This window comes from Antechinus flavipes, chromosome 2 (assembly GCF_016432865.1).
Source record: "Antechinus flavipes isolate AdamAnt ecotype Samford, QLD, Australia chromosome 2, AdamAnt_v2, whole genome shotgun sequence".
Classification (NCBI taxonomy): domain Eukaryota; kingdom Metazoa; phylum Chordata; class Mammalia; order Dasyuromorphia; family Dasyuridae; genus Antechinus; species Antechinus flavipes.
This window is the reverse complement of record NC_067399.1, coordinates 463,023,918-463,047,329: the sequence shown is the minus strand read 5'-3', so window position 1 is coordinate 463,047,329 and position 23,412 is coordinate 463,023,918. Positions and strand designations below refer to the sequence as shown.

The 23,412-nt window shown below is 34.3% G+C and overlaps 1 protein-coding gene across 2 annotated transcripts in view; it reads left to right on the top strand.

The window, feature by feature from the left end:
* Positions 1-19,343, top strand: part of GGTA1 (glycoprotein alpha-galactosyltransferase 1 (inactive)) — a 110,782-nt gene extending 91,439 nt beyond the window's left edge. For both annotated transcript variants that reach the window (XM_051979554.1, XM_051979555.1), the window contains exon 7: positions 16,603-19,343. In XM_051979554.1, coding sequence (XP_051835514.1) covers positions 16,603-17,296 — 694 coding nt within the window. In that variant the 3' untranslated portion in view covers positions 17,297-19,343. The remainder of the gene's footprint in view (positions 1-16,602) is intronic.
* The last annotated feature ends 4,069 nt before the right edge of the window (positions 19,344-23,412 follow it).

The window sequence follows — 23,412 nt, the reverse complement described above, 5'->3', positions numbered from 1 at the left end:
AAGTAGAAGGGAATACCTATACAAAGGTAGAAATGGGAACTGGAATTGTATCCAAGAAACAACAAGTCAGTTTATTTGGAACAGAGTATATACCCTGAAATGACGCATAGTAAGCCATAAGTATAATAAAGAAAGATAAGCTGGAGCCAGATCTTGAGTGATGATAAATGTCAAATTGAGAAGTTTTGTATTTTTTCCTAGAGACAAGAGGAGCCACTGAAAAATCTTGAGCAAGGGAGTAATATTGTCAGACTTTGGCCTTAGGAATATCCATGTGGCACTTGTATGAGGACATTTTGGAAAAGAGAGATACTGGAAGCCAGGAGAGCAACCAGAAGCTACTGTAATAGTTCTGCTATTTGCTAAGTTTTGCTATTTGGGGGGAGGTCATTTGACTTCCCTGACGTAAATCAATCTTTTCTAAAATGAGAGTGTTGGACTTGATGATTTCTAAAGTTAAATGGTCTTAATCCTGCGATCCTAAGCCATGACCTATGGACTATTTGCCTCTCCCCAAAAGGATTTCTATGGATTGATTTGCTAGCAGACCACATCCCCCTTTGGCATGTATGACAAATAAGCCTGACTCACTGCGATTGGATTTTGTGGTATTCAGCTGTAATGCTACTACTAATTTATCTGCAAATGGCAGCCTCAAGAGGAAACTGCAGCTTGTGGAATATGGCACCAAGACAGGAGTGAGAGGTTCAGTGTATGTCTTTCTTCAGTGAATCCATTGGTTCTACAGATGTTGAGATTATCAAGATGGGACATAACTTTTTGGATCACTTTCACATAGTCATAAACCTTTAGAGATGGAAGAGAAGTTAGGTACAATGATTTTCCTGTATTTACTGAACATAATCTTGGCTTTCTCTGTGTATACTCATCCATCTTTTAGGTTGAAGCTCACGTTGTCAGGTTACTGGAAGGAATCCTCGGGTCTCTATATAGTCTCTTTTATAAATAAGACTTTATCTAGTTCTGAAATTGAGGCCCAGAGGGATGAAATAACTTGCTTATGCTCATGTAGCAAGTAAAGTAGAAAATCTTAGAACAGATCCTCGCATCAATAATAGAATTTAGAACTATAAAGGACTTATTATCATTAGGTCATAAAATTTGAAGCTGGACAGACCCTTAGAGAACTTGTAGTTCAATCTTTTTCTTCTTTAGATGAAGAGTCTTAGATCCAGAGAAGACAAATAGTCTCCTAAAATCATACAGCCAGTAAGGGGAAAGTGGCTTGTACTAGTTTTCTAATATTCTTCATGACATTGAAATTATATAAATTTGTATTTCTACTTTTGAAGTGGATTTGACTTTAACTGATCACAGTGGTTCCTGGCGACCTAACTCCCTTGGTAGTCTATACATATCAGCTTAGTAGAGTCAACTGAGCCCATGGCAAGGGACCATAGTTTTAAACAATATTCTGCCACTAGCTTCCTATGTGACTGGGGGCAAGACATTTCCTGCCTTTGGATCTCAGTTTCCATCTGTGAAAATAAGATCATGGCCCCACTCCATAAAGGCTGAATTACCAGCTGTTGTTAAAACACACTACCCTTACCTCCTAACAGAGGCACGATGGACTTGGGGTTCAGAATGTGACATTCTTTCATGGATAGGGGAAATATCTGTCTTGGGTGGGGGGGAGGGGTTGGTTTTGTTTTGTTTTAACTTGGCTATGCTTATTTATTATAAGGTTTGAATTTGTCATTTTTTTTTTTAATTGGAGGAGATGTGATTTGAGGGGGAGGAGGAGCTTTCCATAATGTCAAGAAAATGAGTCATTGAAGTTGTTTGTTTGGGGTTTTTTTTAATGTACAGAAAAGTGTAGAAGTTCAGAGACAAACAGGACAGCTTAATAAATACAAGTTGCCTGACATGTTGAATTTATTATTGTTAGTAGAGAACAAAAAAATTCCTTAACTGAAATATTTTAGGGAGGAATTATTAACAAAGGGGAGACCTAAAATAGGTGGCTTGCTCCCCTAAACCTCTAAAAATTGCACATTATATAGGATTCAAATAAAGGAGCAAAGAATAGAAATAGTAACTGATTGGTTAATACATAGTAAGTTTTCCAAATAATGTACCTAGATTAATTAAGCTTCACATAGATTAATTAAAACATACCCAGGAAATCAGAAATTCACTAGTACTTCTAAATATCAATCTTTGCATCTCCTGAAGTTTTCTGGGGTTGACATGAGCCAATGTTTAACTTAGAACATTATAATGTTCTGGTTTCTAAGCTATATATATATATATATATATATCTGTTTTCTTGTCATACAGGGCTAGGTTTAAACAATACCATAAGGTTTTTCCACAGTTCCTTCCCTTTTGGGCTTTAAGCCCAACATTCTTTTTCTAGAGGAAGCACAATTGCAAAAGCAAATAACTAGGTTAAGGTTTAAAATAATCCAAGTCAAGGGAGGCATCTTCTTCACTCCTCACTTTGTCAAAAGTTTGATAGAATTCCTTTAAGGAATGACAGACATCAGAGTTCTGGCAATCCATAATCAGAGGAATCAAACTGGGAAAGTATCAGGGGATCCAAGTCAGGGGAACTTAGATAGACACTAGAAAACAACTGCACTACACAATACAGGGAGATTTTCCCAGACATTTAAGAACACATGGAGTCACAAGTGTCACAACAAGCTTTTTTTTCAAGACAAATTTATAATTACATGCTTCCTTCGATGTCATAAAAGTTGAACAAACTTACTTAAGACAACTCTGTAGGTAAACTAAGTCAGATTGCAAATTAAACTATATTTTATCAACTTATGTCATCTTGAGTCTTAACTGTCTGTATAGATATGTAAGTAATCTGATACTTGGAAACATTTTCTCTCAGAAATCTTCAAATTGACTTCATTCTCAAAGCCTTTGTGGAAGAATGTTCTTAAGTTTTGTTTTCACATAGTGATATTAAGTTCAAACTTTATGGAGATAACCTTATATTTATCCTTTTGTCATTGTCCTTGGTAGCTACATTTGAAAGCCAATCATATCTATGTGTCTATATTCTAGTTCTTAGAGAAAACATCTAATCTTGTTGCTTTTTCTTGGAGTAGTTTACTACTCCATTAAAATTTAAAATTTACATTTTTATCATATCACATCTTCTACTTGTCTTATTCTCCCTTTGAAGGTATATTATCCTTAAATTATCCAGAAAGAATGAGGAACTTTATTGACTAGATTTTTCACATGAATATATAATTATTAGTGGCCACAATTACAGAATAGGAAAAAATAACTTAAGTTTTTTTTCATATTTACATTCTTACTATAGTAATTCTGAGATGTTTAGATTTACAACAAGATTCATCAAACAGAAAAACTTTTATAGTTTATTTGTGCGTTTGCGTACAGTCCTCTTTTTCTATACAATTTTGTATATAGAAATGTTCTCTTTTATTGGTGTTCATTAAATTCAGGATGAATAAAATGAAGAAGTTGAACTAGATGGTTTCTTTTGCTTCTTTTAACTAAACTGTTCTATATTCTGAAGATGTTCCCAGTTATATTTTTTTCTGTGACCTATATTTTAAAATAAGAGACAGGTTCATAAAGAGTTCAAAGTCACAGAATCTTGAGTTGGAAGGTACTTTTCAAGGCTGCTTGTCCAACCTATAGTTGAACCAGAAACTCTTCTATAATGTCACCAGCAAATGATCATCTAGCCTCGATCTGCATATTTCCATGGAAGTAAAGCACTAAACTCTAAAACCATCTTTGGATTGGAAAGTGTTTATCTATATTAAGACTAAATATATTTCTCCATGGTATCTACTCATTGCTCTCAGTTCTGCTCTCTGCAAAGCAAATTTTAATACCTCTTTCATGAGACAGTCCTGAAATACAAAAGTCATGTCTTTCCTTCCTGCTTCTCAATTTTTTTCTTCTCTTAAGTTAAAAATCTCTAGTTCCTTCTTTTGACATTCATATGAACTGAACTTGGGACCCTTCACCATCCTGATCATCATTCACTAGGAATTCTTTTAAGATTTTCAGTGTCTTCCCTAAAGTGGAACCCAAAATGGAACACAGCATTCCAGATGTGTTCTGACAAGGTAGAGCAAAACTAATGACTTTCTTCTGGGCATTGTGCATGCCTTCATGTAGCCCAAAATTACATTAGTTTTCATCTATTGCCATATCATAATTTGACTCAGTTTTAAGACCCCCAGATCTTTTTTTTTTTTTTTTTTGGTTACAAATCTTGTTTTTGTTGATGATTATTTTTTTTTAATCACGTCAACATAGAAAATAAGAGGAAAATCTTTTACTTTAAGCCCCTAGATTTAAGAACAACATATAGGATGTCTCCTTCTAGATATGAATAAATAAATTCTTTGCTCATATTCTTTCTTTTTTCTTAAAAATACAGTTTTAGTGTATTCAGTTCTGAAATTGCTGATTTCTGCATCACTTCATACACATTTTGATGTATTTCCCCATGTACTTGATATTTTTCATTTTAACAGCAGCATGATATTCTGCTAAATTAATGTTATATAATTCATTTAGCTCAGAAGCTATATAGAGTTGTGAGTAGAGAGCAAGCCTCAGCCAGGAAGACCTATATACAGATTCTTCTTTTGAAACGTATTATGTAACATGGTCAAATCTTCTTATTCTCTCAGTCCGTCTTAAGGAACTTTCTAAATCTCTAAATTGTTGAGCAGTTGTTAGTCATGAATAGTGATAGGTTCTTTACCAGAACAATCATAGGTCTAGTTCCCAACCTTACTTCCCCACCCCTACCTCATCCCACCCCCACACAAATCTAGCCATTCTCCAATTGTTGTATTATGTACATTGTGTGTTTTTGATAATATAAATAAAACATCTCTGAATAGTTTCATATAGATAATTACTTTTTTCCTTATGAATTTTTAAGACATTAAATCCCAATAATGGATTTCCTGGTTTAAAGGTATGATACATTTTTCGACTTATTATGTTGCTTTCTGAAATATTTGCTTCAGTCTACAAACCAACCAACAGTGAATGAATGTTTCCCTACATTATCAATCATAAAAGTCTGTTTCAAAGCTCAAAGAGATTATGTAGGTAATTCATTTTGCATATTTAACAAAATTTTACATATCCATTATCAATATTAACAAGTAAGAATGGTGGGGATGAATTTCCCTTTTTAAGTCTCCTTAATTGGCTTCCTTTGATATTTGTTTTTTATTGTATATAAGGTTAGATTGTAGTTTCAAATACAGGGTGTCCCAAGTTTTATTTTGGTTTTGAGCTTTAACAGCTTAAAGCTTTTTTAGTGTCTTCAAGTTGCACAAAGATGTTTGAGATACCTTTTATCTATCCTTTGTATCATATTGAAAAAGTCCTTCTAATCTTATATTTCCAGATGTTTACAACATAAATGATTGGAATATTTTATCAAGGGCTTTATCTGAATCTAAGGACATGGTCAGATACTCTTAAATTTTCCCCTTATTGACAATATTATTTCTCCAGATACTTTTTTAATGTTATGATGGATTCATCTTTAAATGAATGGTTGTATTTTATTGGCAAATTTTGTAGTCTTCTTTCTTAACTTTGTGTGTGTTTAGTTGAGATATTCACAACTGACTCTCTGGTTATTCTACCTCCATAATCTATATAATTCTGAAATTCTTCTTTTACTTGCTTTTCATCTTTCTTGTTGCTTCACCTTTAGGGCTTACATTCTCTAACCCACTAAAAGCTATTGTCATTCTACCCTTCCTGGCTTTTCTGAGCCACTACCCCTGTTCTGGCCTCACTTTGCTCCTTTCAAAATCTCAATCTTTTAGTTAACCAGTTAAACATTACATTGCCCAATGACTCTTTAATCTCTTTCCACTTTGTCCTGATGTCCATTATCTCACCTTGTGTTTCATGATCTGTCTTCTCCACCCATGCTGGGCAAATGCTACCGAAGGCTGGCCCATGGCAATGCTGACTAATTCCACTACAGATTTATGTGATCAAACCTTACTGGGTCATCACTTCCATATGCCAACTATTTTACTCTATCTCCATGAAAATATTACATTTCTCATGCTCAAATATCTGTACCATTGCTGCCCATTTCTGTCTTGATTGCTTCTTCTCAGCAGATCTCACTTTCTTCTTAAATCGAAAAAATTGAAGCCATCTCTTGTGAGCCCCTTCCTCACTCATTAAATCACCCCAGCATCATCTCCTATCACCCATTCCCTAATACTGATGTGTATCCCTGTGTTCCATTCTGGTCTCTTTCCTCTCTCTGTGTCCTCTCCCTTAGTGATTTTAGGGATCCCATGGATTCAATTATCACATATCACTTCTATGTCTCCTGTGTGAGATCCTTCTAAAAATAGGTCTCATAGGTTTATGTACTAGGTCCTCTTTTATCTATACATACTACTTCATTTGATGATCTCATCTACTCCAATGTATTTAATTACCATCTGCATGTTAATTTTTTCCAGATTTACCTTTTTGACCTTAATCCTTTGCTGACATCTAGTCTCACATTTCCCATTGTCTTTCAGAGTTCACGAACTGGATTTCTAGTAGACATTTTAAACTCTACATATCTGAGAATGATTTCATTATTTTTCTTCCTAAACCAGAGATGGGGAACCTTTTTTCTGCCAAGGGTCATTTAGATATTTATCACATCATCTGTGATACAAATACAGATGATACAAAATTATCAGCTTATACAGTGGGAGGTTGCTATACCTAGCTTTCAGCTCCTTATCTTCTGAAGATGTCTTGACAAATGATTTCTTTGGCTTTATATGGCCCTTGAGCTGGACATTCCCCATCCCTCTTTAGGCCCTCCCACTCCTTTCTTCCCTATTTACTCTAGTGGGCAAACCATCCTTCTAGTATTTCAAGTTCATGACCTAGAAGTCATCCTGGATGCCTCACCCTCTTTCACCCCTTTCCCCATTACCAAGGCCCATGAATTTCCTTTTTGCAACTTCTCTAGAACATGCCTTTTCTCCCCTAACATTCCTCAATGCCCCTATAAGCCTTCTTAAGCTCATGCCTACATTGTTGTCATACTCTGATAGGAAACCTGCTATCTCTGGGCAAGGTAATGTTTTCCTTGCTCTGCTCACACCACTGAGCTTGTGGACTTCCTTTTAAATCCCAATTAAAATTTATGCCTCCCCTACTTTTCTCCTCATTTTATTGTTTTCTCTTTTTAAATTATTTCCCATTTATTCTGTATGGGAACTTCTTTTGCATATATTTGTTTGCATTTTGTCTCCCCCATTATATTGTAAGCTCTTTAAGGACAAAGTTTCTTTTGCCTCTTTTTGTATACCAAGCTCTTAGAACAATGCTTGGCACATAGTAGGTGCTTGATAAATGTTTATTGAATTTATGCAGATGCCTACCAAATCTATAATTCAGACCTCAACACTCTCCCAGATTTGTGCTCTGAGTCACTAAATATCTATTTAACATCTCCATTTCAATCACATAGGCATCTGAAACTCACCATTTTGAAAACAGAAATTATCTTTTCTCCTAAATCCATCCTTTCTAGCTTCCTTATTTCTATTAAAGGGCCTATCATACTTCTTTGTGGTAATCGGAGTCCACAACCTTGACTGTTCACCTTCAGTCATTCCTATAGCCAATCCGTTATCAAGTTTTGTTTATTCTACATCCTCTTACATCAGTCTCCTTATCTTTACTAATGTCATAAACCCTAGTCCAAACTCTAATCACTTCTCACCTATACTATTGAATTTGTCTTCTAATTGGTTTGCCTACATCTAGTCTTGCATTTCTACAATCCAATATCTGGGTATGAAACTGATATTCCTAAATGGAGATGTAACCAGATCAGTCCTTTGATCAGAAAGCTTTGTCAATTCCCTGATGCCTTGGTTATACAAAATGTGAATGTGTGGGATCCTCTCTTTGGCATTTAAAGTTCTTTATAATCTGACTCCAGTTTATTCTCCAGGCTGATGATATTACTTCCCCTCATAGGCTCAATGCTTCAACCAAAGTAGCCTGTTTATTATTCCCAAACATATTCTCTATCTTTTGTGCCTTTTATTCTAGTGATTCTGCAAATCTGCATTTCTCTCCCTCTTCACTTCTAATTCTTGAGATTGGTAATTTAACTCAAACTGCAGCCCAAATGTTACCGCTTCTTAATACTTTTAACATTTTTTAACTGCACTTGCTTATCTCAAACGTTATATCCCCAATGTAATATTCATGAGTAAGGGCAGCAACTGTCTTTTGTATTTTTATACTCAGTACCTGGAACATAGTAAATACTTAATAAATACTTATTGACTAATTAATTGAAAACAAATTTCCTATATTAAGAATATATAAATGGAATTGTACACAATGCATGGCAGCTACAAATAAAGCCTGAGAAATCACTGAATTTTCCAAATGTTCAGAAAGCATATAGATCCAAATTATTGACCAACTTGAAAGATCATGACATAGCAACCTGAGGAAAACATCTGGGGAATAAAAACAGAAAAAATTAACAAGATGTTCTCCAGAACATGCTTAAATTCCAAAACTATTGTGATAAATGGGGGGAGAGGGCAGTGCCATAAGCCTAAAGAAGATGTAAAGATAACATTTGCCACAAGACAATAATTAAGATTGCAATCTATTAAAAAATTTTTCATGGATGCCTTTTGCTATCACTAATGTAGTTGATTTTTATTAATAAAATGAGTTTTATTAATTAATATTAATTTTTGAATATGCCTTTTTCCCTTTCTTGTCAATGAGTCTTTTTTTTTTTTAATAATAAAGATTTTTAAACACAACACTTAAGCAAAACAAACCAGACATTGTTCAACCTTCCACATATATACATAGTTTCCTTATCTTTACCAAGAAAGGTAGTGGTCAGACAGGTGCATTTCTACATTTCTCCTCTTAAGGCCAAGCATAGTCATTATTACACACTATTTCACAACATTCAATTACAATGATTGATCTTTCCATTTACTTGATTGCCACTCCTTTGTATCTTAGTTTCCTTGTTTGCTTACAAGATTCTACTGTCGTTTTGCTGAATTTCTCATATTTGCCTTAATTTGAATTTCTTTCTCAAAGAAAGTGGATTATAACTTTGTAATTATTCTACTTCTTTCCTGACCCTCTTTTTTTCCTGAAACATCCTTCTGAAACTTTAGCTTATAGTTCTCATGCTCTTTTTACCATGCTTGTTTAAATACTTACCTTTTTCTTAGGAAATTGTTAGTTCAATACTTCATTGGAATAGCTATGGCTCTTTGTGAACTTCTCAACATCTTTTTACTTATCAGCTATCTAAATTCTTTTTAGTTTTAATAGAAAAAATAATTCTAGATTCATATTCAAGATTTTTTTTTGTCAGCTTCTATGTCTTTGATTATTCCTTCTTGAAAAAGCAACTAATTACAGCAAAATTGCTGGATACAAAATAAACCCACATAAGTCATCAGCATTCTTATATATCACTAACAAAACCCAACAGTTAGAGTTACAAAAAGAAATTCCATTTAAAGTAACTACTGATTGTATAAAATATTTAGGAATCTATCTGCCAAGGGAAAATCAGAAACTTTATGAGCAAAACTACAAAACACTTTCCACACAAATTAAGTCTGATTTAACCAACTGGAAAAATATCAAATGCTCTTGGATTGGGCGAGCAAATATAATAAAGATGACAATACTACCTAAATCTATTTATTTAGCGCTATACCAATCAGACTCCCAAAAAACTACTTTGATGACCTAGAAAAAATAACAACAAAGTTCATATGGAAAAACAAAAGGTCAAGAATTTCAAGGGAATTAATAAAAAAAAAAAAATCAAATGAAGGTGGCCTAGCTGTACCAGATCTAAAATCATATTATAAAGCAGCAGTTACTAAAACCATCTGGTATTGGCTAAGAAATAGACTAGTTGATCAATGGAATAGGTTAGGTTCAAAGGACAAAACAGCCAATAATTTTAATAATATAGTGTTTGACAAATTCAAAGACCCCAGTTTTTGGGATAAGAATGCATTATTTGACAAAAATTGCTAGGAAAATTGGAAATCAGTATGGCAGAAACTAGGCATTGACCCATACTTAACACCATACACCAAGATAAGGTCAAAATGGGTTCATGACCTAGGCATAAAGAATGAGACTATAAATAAATTGGAAGAGCATAGGATAGTTTACCTATCAGATCTGTGGAAAAGGAAGGAGTTTATGACCAAAGAAGAACTAGAGATCACTATTGACCACAAAATAGAAAATTTTGATAATATCAAATTGAAAAGTTTTTGTACAAACAAAACAAATGCAAACAAGATTAGAAGGGAAACAATAAACTGGGAAAACATTTTTACAATCAAAAGTTCTGATAAAGGCCTCATTTCCAAAATATATAGAGAATTGACTCTAATTTATAAGAAATCAAACCATTCTCCAATTGATAAATGGTCAAAGGATCTGAACAGACAATTCTCAGATGAAGAAATTGAAACTATTTATATACATGAAAATATGCTCCAAATCATTATTAATCAGAGAAATGCAAATTAAGACAACTCTGAGATACCACTACACACCTGTCAGATTGGCTAGAGTGACAGGGAATGTTGGAGGGGATGTGGGAAAACAGGACACTGATACATTGTTGGTGGAATTGTGAATACATCCAGCCATTCTGGAGAGAGATTTGGAACTATGCTCAAAAAGTTATCAAACTGTGCATACCCTTTGATCCAGCAGTGCTACTACTGGGCCTATACCCCAAAGAAATACTAAAGAAGGGAAAGGGACCTGTATGTGCCAAAATGTTTGTGGCAGCCCTGTTTGTAGTGGCTAGAAGCTGGAAAATGAATGGATGCCCATCAATTGGAGAATGGCTGGGTAAATTGTGGTATAGGAATGTTATAGAATATTATTGTTCTGTAAGAAATGACCGGCAGGATGAATACAGAGATGACTGGCGAGACTTACATGAACTGATGCTGAGTGAAATGAGCAGAACCAGGAGATCATTATATATCTCAACAACGATACTGTTTGAGGATATATTCTGATGGAAGTGGATCTCTTCGATAAAGAGAGCTAATTCAGTTTCCATTGATCAAGGATGGACAGAAGCAGCTACACCCAAAGAAAGAACACTGGGAAATGAATATAAACTGCTTGCATGTTTGTTTTTCTTCCCGGGATACTTTCTGAATCCAATTCTCCCTGTGCAACAAGAAAACTGTTCAGTTCTGCACACATATATCCTATATTGTATCTAGGATATACTGTAACCTATTCAACATGTAAAGGACTGCTTGCCATCTGGGGGAGGGGGTGGAGGAAGGGAGGGGAAAAATCGGAACAGAGGTGAATGCAAGGGATAATGTTGTAAAAAATTACCCTGGCATGGATTCTGTCAATAAAAAGTTATTTAAAAAAAAAAAGAAAGAAAGAAAGAAAAAAGAAAAAGAAAAAGCAACTAATTAGATGTGTGTGTGTGTGTGTGTGTGTGTGTGTGTGTGTGTGTGTGAGAGAGAGAAAGAGAGAGAGAGAGAGATAATAAAGACACAAAAACAAAGTAAATGACCATTAATTGGGAAATCAATAGTAAATGGTGGTGTGTGAGTATAATGGAATATTATTGTATCATTATTGTATTGGTGGGTTTTTAGGATGCATATATATATTTTTAAGCTGTTTTGTTTTAGGGCTAGGGTATGAGAGATGATCCATCCATTTCCTTTGATCTTTTCATTCTGACATCTTGTATCCATTTCCAAAGTCCACATATCATTTTCAGATGAGCATGTCTGACTCCTCTTTTCTCAATTGGTACTTGTAATGTTGATTTTTTTTAAAATTAAATACAAGATTTTACATTTACCTTTATTAAATTTTATCACTGTCATCCAGTATTGTGACCCATTGAAGTCTTTTAGAGACCCGAATTTTGGCCCCTGGGTATGTTAATTTTCTAAATTTGATAAAGTTGCCAACATAGGCCTTTGCCTAAGTCTTAAGAGCTGTGCCAGGTGAAGGTAGATAAACATTCCTATTCTTTAAGCATTGACCTTTCATGTGGAGCAGAACAAGAACAATAGTTGAGGTGGGAGACTCAGGTAATAGACACCTGGTATATTGTTGTCCCCTGGTGATCAATAATGAATAAATGGATGAATGAAAGTATTTATTACATACTGGCTCTGTGCCTGGTTTAACACACTGGGGTTATTAAGATGTTGTTGCTATTATTGTTTGTTTTTTGTTCTCAAAAGAGCATCATGATATCAGGGAAGTCATGCCATTACATACAAGGGAATTGGATTTAAATGAGGGTGAGCTATACAAAGTCATCAGCCTCATTTTCTCCTTCAGAGCCATAGGGGTTCAGGACTACTGGAGATGGCCCTGGATGAAGTGGGAGACCTTGACCTTTTTAATAGGTCTTGGTTTTAAGTACAAAAGCAGACTGTGCTTTTCTTCTCCCCCTTCACCCACCCCAGGAGGAAAAATAAACATTCTAATGAGGAAAATCCTATTCTCTGGGAGTGGTAGAGGAAGAGTCTAAAAAGTTAGAAATGGTGTGTTGGGCCTAGGAAAAAGATTGACATAACCTGTTTGGGAACATTGGTAGAGTTGATTTAATGGTTCATGGCCCCCAAAATAACTGTAGCTCTGTCCTTAAAATTTAATTTTTTAGAGTTACTTTGTTACATTGTAAGATAGAGTATACATATATTCTTTCTATTTTAAAGATTAGGAAATTGAAGTTTTATAGAGAATGAAAAATGATTGGTTAATAGATTTAAATCTGGAGCTTAATGATCTTAGAAAAGCATGGATAGACTTGCACAAAATACTGAACAGTTAAATGATCAGAACCAAGAGGATATTGTATAAACTAATGTTATTTTAAGAACAACTTTGAGGGAGTAAGTCATTTTGACTCTTATAAATAACCAAATTAACTATAGCAGATCCTATAAAGGCAGACCATCTGCATCCAAAGAAAGAATTGATAAATAGAATGATTTTACACACACACACACACACACACACACACACACACACACACATATTTGTGTCTAAGGTAGCCATGGAGGATGGGGGAGAAAAGGAAAAAATTTACATAACTATCATATATTTAAAAGAAATAGCAAATTGTACATAATAGATTTGCAGTTTTATGTGTAATCATCTTTTTTTGTTCTACTGTGTTATAGAAATGTTTTTTTTAATTGAGTTCAGAATAAAATAAATATATATTTTCTAATCTGGAAAGGACCTTTGTCAATCTATAAACATTTGTCAAGTACCTACTATTGTGTGATAATGTACTAGGCATGGTGCAAACCTAGACTGTAGAAGCCATTGATTTCTTTTTTTTATTATTACAGCTTTTTATTTACAAGTTATATGCATAGGTAATTTTTCAGCATTGACAATTGCAAAACCTTTTGCTCCAACTTTTCCCCTCCTTCCCCCAACCCCTTCCCCCAGATGACAGGTTGACCAATACATGTTAAATGTTAAAGTATAAGTTAAATACAATATATGTATATATGTCCAGTTATTTTGCTGTACAAAAAGAATCAGACTTTGAAATAATCTACAATTAACCTGTGAAGGAAATCATAAATGCAGGCAGACAAAAATAGAGGGATTGAGAATTCTATGTAATGGTTCTTAAGCATCTCCCAGAGTTCTTTCACTGGGTTTTGCTGCTAAGCCATTGATTTCTACTTTCATTTTATCGTAAGAAAATTTGGGCTCAGGCTAGGTCTTGAAGCAAGGCAGCTTGCCTTAAAATGCTGCTTTCTTTCTGCTACTTAGAATTCCAGATTTGCTCCTCATAAATTGTATGACTTTGAGGAATTCACTTTTCTCTTTCTAGACCTCAGATTCTTCTATAAAGTGGGGAGTGGAAGGGGGGGAAGAAGGAGGTTAACCAGCTAAGGTACTCTTCCTCTCTTCTCTCTCCATGCCTCCCACCCTTAAATCCTATGCCTATGACTTGCTTGAAGTTACATGGTGAACAAGGAGTACAACTAGTGTAAGTAAACTGCAGATTTAAAAAAAAAAAAAAACACAGAAAATAGAATTTATGAATGAACATACTGAACTCAGAAAGACTATTCCAGGATAAACTATGTGAAAAATTATTGGTCCTCTGAACTGAGGTTTATATTAAATCATTGATTTTCTATTTTTAAGAAGTTATTTAGAATGTAGTACTGATGGTTAAGATCATCAGAATCTTAGCATTTCATATTGGAAAGTGTCTCAAAGGTCATCAAGTTCAATTTCCTAGTCATTATAAGGACCACTTCTGCAGCATCCTCTAGAAGTGGTCGTTCAGCCAACCCTTGAAAACCTCATTGATACTGAAGAATATCTACCACCAAAAGCAGCCTCTTCCCCTTTGAGAAATGTTTACTTGTTCAGTGGCTTTTTCTTAATGAATTTTAACTTGATAGTTGAAACCTGCCTCTTTAAGTTTTCTTTTCTTCAGCCTAAGTGTAATGATAAAAATCTGGGATGAGGAAAAGAGAAGCTGAGTCTTAAAGTTCCTAAGTTGTTCAATTTATTAGTTTGGGTTAGAAAATACCAAGAAATTGAATTCAAGACTTCTTAGTAATCAAGGATTCATGTAGCAATCAGACCAACTGTTTATGTCATTTACACAGTGATTATACAGACTTATTTTACTCCTGATTGGTTGGGGCTGCTTATATCAGTAGTTCCTCATTAGAGATGAGGAACCATTTGTGATGGGCAAATACCTTATCACCAGATTGACTTGTTTTCTCCCCCTGTTCAACAAAAGATCACAGATTAAAAATTTTGTGGTTGGATTTTAACTCACAGAAATAGGGAACTTTTATAGATTTTACTAATAAGACCTATTATAATCGAGTCCAAATTTGATACACAAACATTGATTCTGATTAGATATACTTAATTAGATACAATTCTCAATCAGTAATTAAATCATGGAATTTCAATTATATAATTTGACAATAGACACCTGAAATTACAAGTTTAAGGGATTTCAAAGTCACATAATGAGAGGACCAACAAATACATAATAGATTGCTTATTGATGCATAATAAATTTAAAATAATATGAAATAAAATAGGGAATCAATTTTCAATTTCACATTTCCTCCTTTGATTCTTTGAGACATGCCTCCAATGAATCTTATAATTCTTACAACTCTATAAACCATATTAATATGCTTAGGAATGATCAGTATTCACTGGAATTAAATAAGCAATTTGACTATAGAGAGCAACAGTCACATGGTTCAACATTTTATGCAAAGCCAGCCTAAAGAGGTTTGAGTATTTTTGGTACTGGTTGATGTTAGAAATAGCTCAGCAAAAGGTGTCACATCTCTTTATATCTTCTCCCTCTGCATGTTATGGTAGGATCAGGCCCTCATGATTCCTTCAATAGTGCTTTGAAGGTAAGCAGCCTATTCTACAGACTAAAGCCTTGTTACCTAAGACGAATGCATTGACAAAATCCATTCGGAGCTATCCTCTTCCATAAGTTAGCTTTTCAGAGACAGTAGTGCATAAGAAGATCAGGGTTGCTCATGTTCCTGGCCAGGTAGACCAAAATCCCACGACTTAACAACCTTTGGAAAATCTCATGGTAGACAAACATTCTATCACAAAACTGACTTATCTTTCTCCTTCCCCCACCTTCCACAATTAGCAAAACCTCACAAATTAAATTTTTATGATTGGATTTTATCTCAGAAGAATAAGAAAGTCAAGCTCTTATATTTTTACTTATGCAATTATGCAATTAACTCTGAATTTGATTCACAAATATTGATTCTGATTAGATATGCTGATTAAATAATAATTCTCAATCAATAATTAAGTTACTGAATTTCAATTATATAATTTCACAATAGGCAACTGAAGTCACAGGCTTAAGAGAGTGCAAATAATGAGGGGGGGCAACCAATACATAGTGGACTGACCATTAATACATAATAAATTGGAATTCTAAAACAATAACATGGGTTGTCAATTTTCAGTTTAATATAGGCATACACAATTTCTTTAATTGATTTTCATATGGCATAGTTTTTGATGCATTCTTTATCAACACAGTCATTCTTCTGGTCGCATTCCAGTTTGCCAGTGACAAACTATAACATGGAGACCAAAATACTTAAGATAACTAGATAGACTATTCATCCAAAGTCCATCCATGCTTTCAGTTGTGAGAGAAAATGGGAAGGAGAATACGGTTGACAGCTAGGTGGTACAGTCTGAATGTCACATCTTGTTTCAGACACTTATTAGCTGTGTGACTGTTGACAAGTCACAACCTTTGTCTACCTCAGTTTTCTGAAGTACAAAAGGGTTTAAACTAATAGCATCTCCTTCACAAATTGTTGAGAAGACTAAATAAAAGAGCATATGTATATGTGTATGTAATAATATATAAATGCTAGCTATTACTTTTATATGGTTCAGTACGACTCATCACTAAAACATATCATCATCATCTAAGAGGATACCTTGACTTTTTTCTGGTTTGTTTCATAGGTACCTTGATCGATATTTGGAGGAATTCATGACATCTGCTGAGAAGTACTTCATGGTTGGCCAGAGAGTCATATTTTATATCATGGTGGATGACTACTCTAAGATACCTTGGATAAAGCTGGGTCCCCTTCGTACATTCAAAGTATTTGAAATCAACAGAGAGAAGAGATGGCAGGATATTAGTATGATGCGCATGAAGATCATTGGGGAACACATTATAAATCACATCCAGTATGAAGTTGACTTTCTCTTCTGTATGGATGTGGATCAGATCTTCAAGGATGATTTTGGGGTAGAGACTCTGGGGGAGTCAGTAGCTCAACTACAGGCCTGGTGGTATAAGGCAGATCCCAGTGAGTTCACTTATGAGAGAAGGCCTGAGTCTGCAGCATACATCCCTTTTGGCCAGGGAGATTTCTACTACCATGCGGCCATTTTTGGTGGCACACCCCTCCGGGTTTTGAACCTCACCCAGGAATGCTTCAAAGGAATTCTACAGGACAAGGAAAATGACATTGAAGCTGAATGGCATGATGAAAGTCATCTCAACAAGTATTTCCTTCTCAATAAACCTACAAAAATCTTATCACCAGAATATTGCTGGGATTACCATATAGGCACCTCCTCAGACATTAGACTTGTCAAGATCGCTTGGCAGTCAAAAGAATATAATGTGGTTAGAAATAACTCCTGATATTTTTGATGGGATGGTATTTCTGGATTAGAGTGCCTAACATTCTGGCTAATTCCTCAAAGCAGTTGCACTTAAAAAAAAAAAAAAAAAGCAAAGCCAAAAATTTATTTTGAAAGTTATCACCTTACTCAAAAGCAAATTCGCCAAACTTCTTTCTTTATAATTTTCAACCTTCGGCATGGGTGATACTGGATAAAGAACGTGTCAAAGGAAATTAGATGTAAATACACACTGATTTTTTTTTTTAATCTACTGTGGGTAATGGGGAAATATTTTGACTTTAATAAAATAAGACTAAAAAGATTATATCATAAGTATTCAAGCCAGAAACACTTATTCCATAAGTGAAATTTTAATCACCCAAAGGTTGGTGAGGAAGATCTAAATCAGGGATTGGTTCCTTACAACTTTGTAATATATCCCTCTCTTCACCTAACCTGAAGAAGAATGATGACAACCTGCCCTGTGCCAATACTTTATAAAGACTATGGGATATGTATGACACAACCTAAGTTTACAATTCTTAGTTGACTATCAAGGGGTTTGTTGCCTGAGCCCATTTGAGGACTGTGGTTATTCCTGATGAAAAGTGATGTTTTTGTGTGCAGTTTGTAATAACATTAAGAGCCGCGACTATATGATCATGGGGAGTTTCGTAATGAGACCCAAGGTCTTTATCTCAGTGACTCTTCCAGGACTAGGTATTAAATATCTATCAGCAAGAGGCAGATGGACTCCTAAACAAGTATTAAACCATCTGCATGAACTGACAGGGCAGAAAATGTAAAATAATGTCTGGCAACTGGTCTGTGGCACTGCTACCTGAGATCCCTATGGTGCACTAAACATGGTAGAGATGTGAGATTGGTATTTAATGACCTGTGTTACAAGAGTGAGGAAGGTATCCTGGCTTCTGGCTCCCAGGAGACTCAACAAATTCACAGGGCTACCTAATGACTCTCTACCTGGCCAGTGTTTTCCTTCTCCATAGCATCATCTTGTTTTGTACTTGCTTTAGCTACAGTTTCCATCTGTGTTTTTTATACCCAAAGTGAGGACAAAAGGTTGGGAGAACATAAAGACAGAGAAAGGGCTAGTAGGGTACATAGCTATTCTGTAAGAAAAGGAAAAGAAGCTTTAAGTTCTTTACCTTGGGGTTTCTCTGAACAAAAGAAAGCAGATGTAAATGCTTTATTATTCATCTAGTGTCAACTTGTACTACTTCAAGAGACAGGACAATGAATGAGTAGTGATATCTGAGTGAGCAGCAAGAGTGGAAGAAGAAAAATACACCAAGTAAATGACTGTGGGTCCTCAAAAATGGAATTCCATAAGAATTATTATGAAAGCAAATTTAGATGGTAATGTTAGCCTTTCCAAAAACATCATTCTTACAAAAGACATTGGTATTCTCTGAAAGAAACTGTACATGTTCTTAGACCTCATTGATAATTGAGCCATTAGCTCACTAAGAAAGCAGGAGAAGGAATGTATGTTGATATTTATTTTCCTAGCTTTCTTTCTGTTCCAGCTAAAGTTATTTTCTGTGTCCTCAAGGGCCCATTTGTCATTGCAAAACTCATGTTAACTACCATCCAGAGGCTATTTTGACACAGTGTAATAGTAGTTAATGGGAACATTCTCCTGTTTCCTTTCCCTATCAAACACTTTCTTTGTAAAAAAAAAATAATAATAATAATAATAAAATTTTAAATGCCTGCAGGGAAAAGTAGGTCACTTGTCAATCCAAAGTCTTTTGATCTCTATAAATATAGTCAATCTATTTTAGACTAAATTTGGATAAAGGAGGGCTAAGATTTCCACCTGTCACTCAACATGGTGTATCCTTAAGTGTTTTGGTTCCAGGTTTAAGGAGCAACTTTAAGAGGAGTTGCTGATTAGCTCTCTTGCTTTTTTTTTTTCTTTAAAGGAAAGAGTCAGTCATTGGAATTCCAATTGGAACAAATTCAGTATATCTTTAATGATTGCTCTTAAGAGCTTTTAATATCATTTAAGATGTAAAACAAAATAAATTATTTTCTCAGAATATATTGGTGTGTTCATTGATATACCATAATTAATCACTTCATCATTTTTCACATAACTTTGTCTCCCACATTGCATTGCCTTCTATAACTTATCGTTCTGCAAAATATACCTTTCCCCTGGGATCTCTTCTTACAACTCATTGGAGCAGGTAAAAGGTGACATTTAAAGGTTCCTTCCATCTCCTCTGTTTAAGGAAAGAGTCCAGGCAATCCTCCCATCATTTCTTAGCTGCTTATCTGTCTTCATCATGTTCCAATGATGAGTGCCTTCCCTTTTCACCTTCCTTTTAGCTTCTCTTCTAATGTGTGGTCTTTATGTGAGTTCTTTGAGATCTGAGACTATCTTTTTGCCTTTCTTTGTATCACTGGGTACTTAGCACAGTATTTGGCACATAGTTGGTGGTTTTAATAAATGTTTATTGACTATATGCATGCATTTCTTTCCCAAGAAATTGAACAATAACAGTATTGGTAGTACTCTCAGAGGGTAAAATTGGCCATATTGAATCTGGGGTTTTTTCATTTTAGGACTCTGTAGGTTTGTATAATCATTTCTAAGTAGCATATAGAATTTAAAAAGATTCAGTGGTATTGAGTGAATAAATAATGAAAGACATAATTATTAAGCTCATACTATGTACAAGTTACAATTGGGGTAGAAATAGAAAAGGCAGAGACAGTCTTTTATCAAGGCACACTATGTAATTTCTACATGCTAATAGGAGAGACAACACATAGCTTTGAAGTCTATGTCAACTGGGAAGGTGGTATGATTCTTAGAGTGCAACAGACAGCATAATTTTTCATATAATTCCTGTAAAGATGACATTAGATAATACATATTCTCCTTTCCAGAATGAGTAGAGTGAATATCTTATAAGATAGTGCTTTTAAAAAAAAAAAAGAAAACTTTTATTGTCCTCTTTGTCTTTTATTTGAAAGCTAGATTTTCCATATCCACCATTTCCTTCTACCACACATAGTGTTTGACCAATAACTTTGTTATTTTATTTATTTAAAAATGTATTAGCATATTTTTTACTCATCATCTTCATTTCCCAATCTTTGTCTTCCAGCAAGCCATTCCTTATAATAAAAATAAGAAAGGAAAGAGAGGGAAGCAATTCAGCACAACTGATCATATCAAATGAGTCTAAATAAATACAGTATTCCATACCCATATACTCTTTTCTTTCTGTCTTTCTTTTTCTTCACTCCCTCCTTCCCTGCCTCCCTCTTTATTTCCCTTCTTTCTTTCCTTTTTTACTCTCTCCCTCCTTCCCTTCCCTTTCTTCCTTGCTTTCTTTCCTTCGTTCTTTCCTTTCTGCCTCCTCCTTTCATTTCTTCTATTCCTTTCTTTCATCCTTTCCACTTAATTTATTTATTATATATATTTTTTGGTTCTGCTTATTTTATTTCATATCAATCTCCACATGATTATTTTTAGTGTATTCCATCTCATTGTAATTATCCCCCAATTGATGGGCATCTAATGTGCTTCATGACAGAAAAGGGAACAGCCTCATGTTATAAGCATAGCTCAATTCCAAAATAAAGTTGTAAGTATGAAATAGACTGGGGAAATGAGCAAACTAAAATAAACTGACCATAGAAAGTTTGTATGAGGACAGAAAAGACCAAGAGACAAAATCAGAAAAAGATAATATCAAAACAACTACAAGCAAAACAATAGGGAAATTTTTGAATTGGATAGGTCAAAAATTCCTGAGATGTCTCAAAAAGGATTTAAAAAAAGGTAGAACAAAAATTGGGGGGGAGGGGGATGAGATTGATGCAAGGAAATTATGAAAAGTCAACATCTTGGCAAAGGCACAAAAACTCACAGAAGAGAATTCTTCAAAAGCAGAATTGACCAAATGGAAAGAGGTACAAAGATTCCCTGGGGGTGGGGGGTGGGGTGAGGAGGACATTCCTTAAAAATTAAAATTGGGCAAGTGGAAGTCAGTAACTCCATAAAACATTAAGAAAGTATTGAACAAAATCAAAATAATGGAAAAAATAGAAAAAATGGGAAATTTTTCATTGGAAAAACAGCTAATCTAGAAAATAGATCCAAGAGAGATATCCTAAGAATTATTTGATTTAAAAACAAAAATTCAGCCAATATCATTTAAAGAAAACTGCTCTCATCCTAGAACCCGAGTAAAGTAGAAATTGAAAGAATTTATCTATCACCTCCTGAAAGATACCCAAAATGAGAAATCCTAGAAATATTATAGTCAAATTCCAGAGCTCCCAGGTCAAGGACAAAATATTACAAGTAGCCACAGAGGGACAATTTAAATATTAATAGTATTACAGTCAGTATCAGACAAGATTTAGCAGCTTCCACATTAAAAGTTTACAAGGCTTGACATGAAATTCTGGGGGGGAAAGGGGCAAAGGAAAAAGGATTACAACCAAGAATCATCTACACAAAAAATCAAATAACTGTTCAGGGAGGAAATGGATATTTAGTGAAATAAAGGACTTTTAAACATTCCTAATGAAAAGGCCAGGACTGAATAGAAAATTTGATTTTCAAATATAGGATTCAAGAAAAGCATAAAAAGGAAAACATGAAAGAGGAAATCATAAGAGATTCAATAAGTTTAAACTTTTTTATATTCCCAAATGGAAATGATACTTGTAACTTGAAAACTTGGGCAATTATGAGTATATATAGACAGAGGGCAGGGATATGAATTGACTACAATGATTTCAAAAATATTAAGGCGTAAGAAAGAGGGATACAATGGGTGGGAGGGGGGAGAGAAGATAGAATGGGGGTAAATGATCTCATTAAAAAACCACAAAAGAGCTTATATATCAAAGAAAAAGATGAGGGTGGTGTGGGCAATGCTTGAACCTTACTGTCATCAGAATTAGTTTAAAGAAGAAATAACATAAAGTCCATTGGATATAGAAATCTATCATACCCAAGGCAGAAATAAGAGAAGGGGATAAGAGAAATGGCGTGACAGGGAACCTACTGATAAAAGAAGGCAGTGATCAGAACTAAAACAGACTTTTGAGAAGGGACACAGTAAAAAGAGAAAATGGCCAAATGGAAAAAGAAACTTATAATCAATTTCTCTAATGAATATTGATGCAATTTTTCTTTTTTTTTTTTTTTTTTTTTTTTTTTTTTTTTTTTTTTTTTTTTTTTTTTGCTGAGGCAATTGGGGTTAAATGATTTGCCCAGGGTCATACAGCTAGGAAGTGTTATATGTCTGAGGCCAGATTTGAACTCAGGTCCTCCTGACTTCAGGGATGCTGTTCTATCCACTGCACCACCTAGCTGCCCCAAAGCAATTTTTAAAATAAAATATTTGCAAGGAAATTAAATCAATATCTCACAAAGATCATACCCTATGACCAGGTGGGATTTATGCTAGGAATACAATGCTGATTTCATATTAGGAAAACTATATGCATTAATGTCTAAATAGATGTTTAAAAAAAAAAAGCTTTTTTGACCAAAAAAAATTCATTTCTTCTAAAAATACTTGGAAATATAGAGGTAAATAGTGTTTTCCATAAAATGATAAATAGTACATCAAAACCCATCAGTAAGCATTATCTATAATGGGGATAAACTGGAATCTTTCCCAATAAGCTCAGAATGAAGCTAGGATGTCCATTACCACGAGTTTTATTCAATATTGTATTAGAAATCCTAGCTATACCAGTAAGAGAAGAAAAAGAAATTGAAGAAATTAGTATAAGTAAGGAGGAAACAAAACTATCACTCTTTGAAGATGATATGATGGTATAACTAAAGAATTAACTAAATAACTTGTTGAAATAATTAGCAACTTCAGCAAAATTGCAGGACATAAAATAAACCCACATAAACCATAAGCATTTCTGTATATTTCCAACAAAGTTACTTTCTAGAGAAATTCCATTTAAACAACTTTAGACAATTTAAAATACATGGGGGTCTGTTTACTCACTGAGATAAACCCAGGAATTATATGAACACAATTATTAAGCACTTTTCACAGAAATAAAATCAGATCTAAAAAATTGGGGGAAATTAATTACTCTTAGATGAACCAAGCC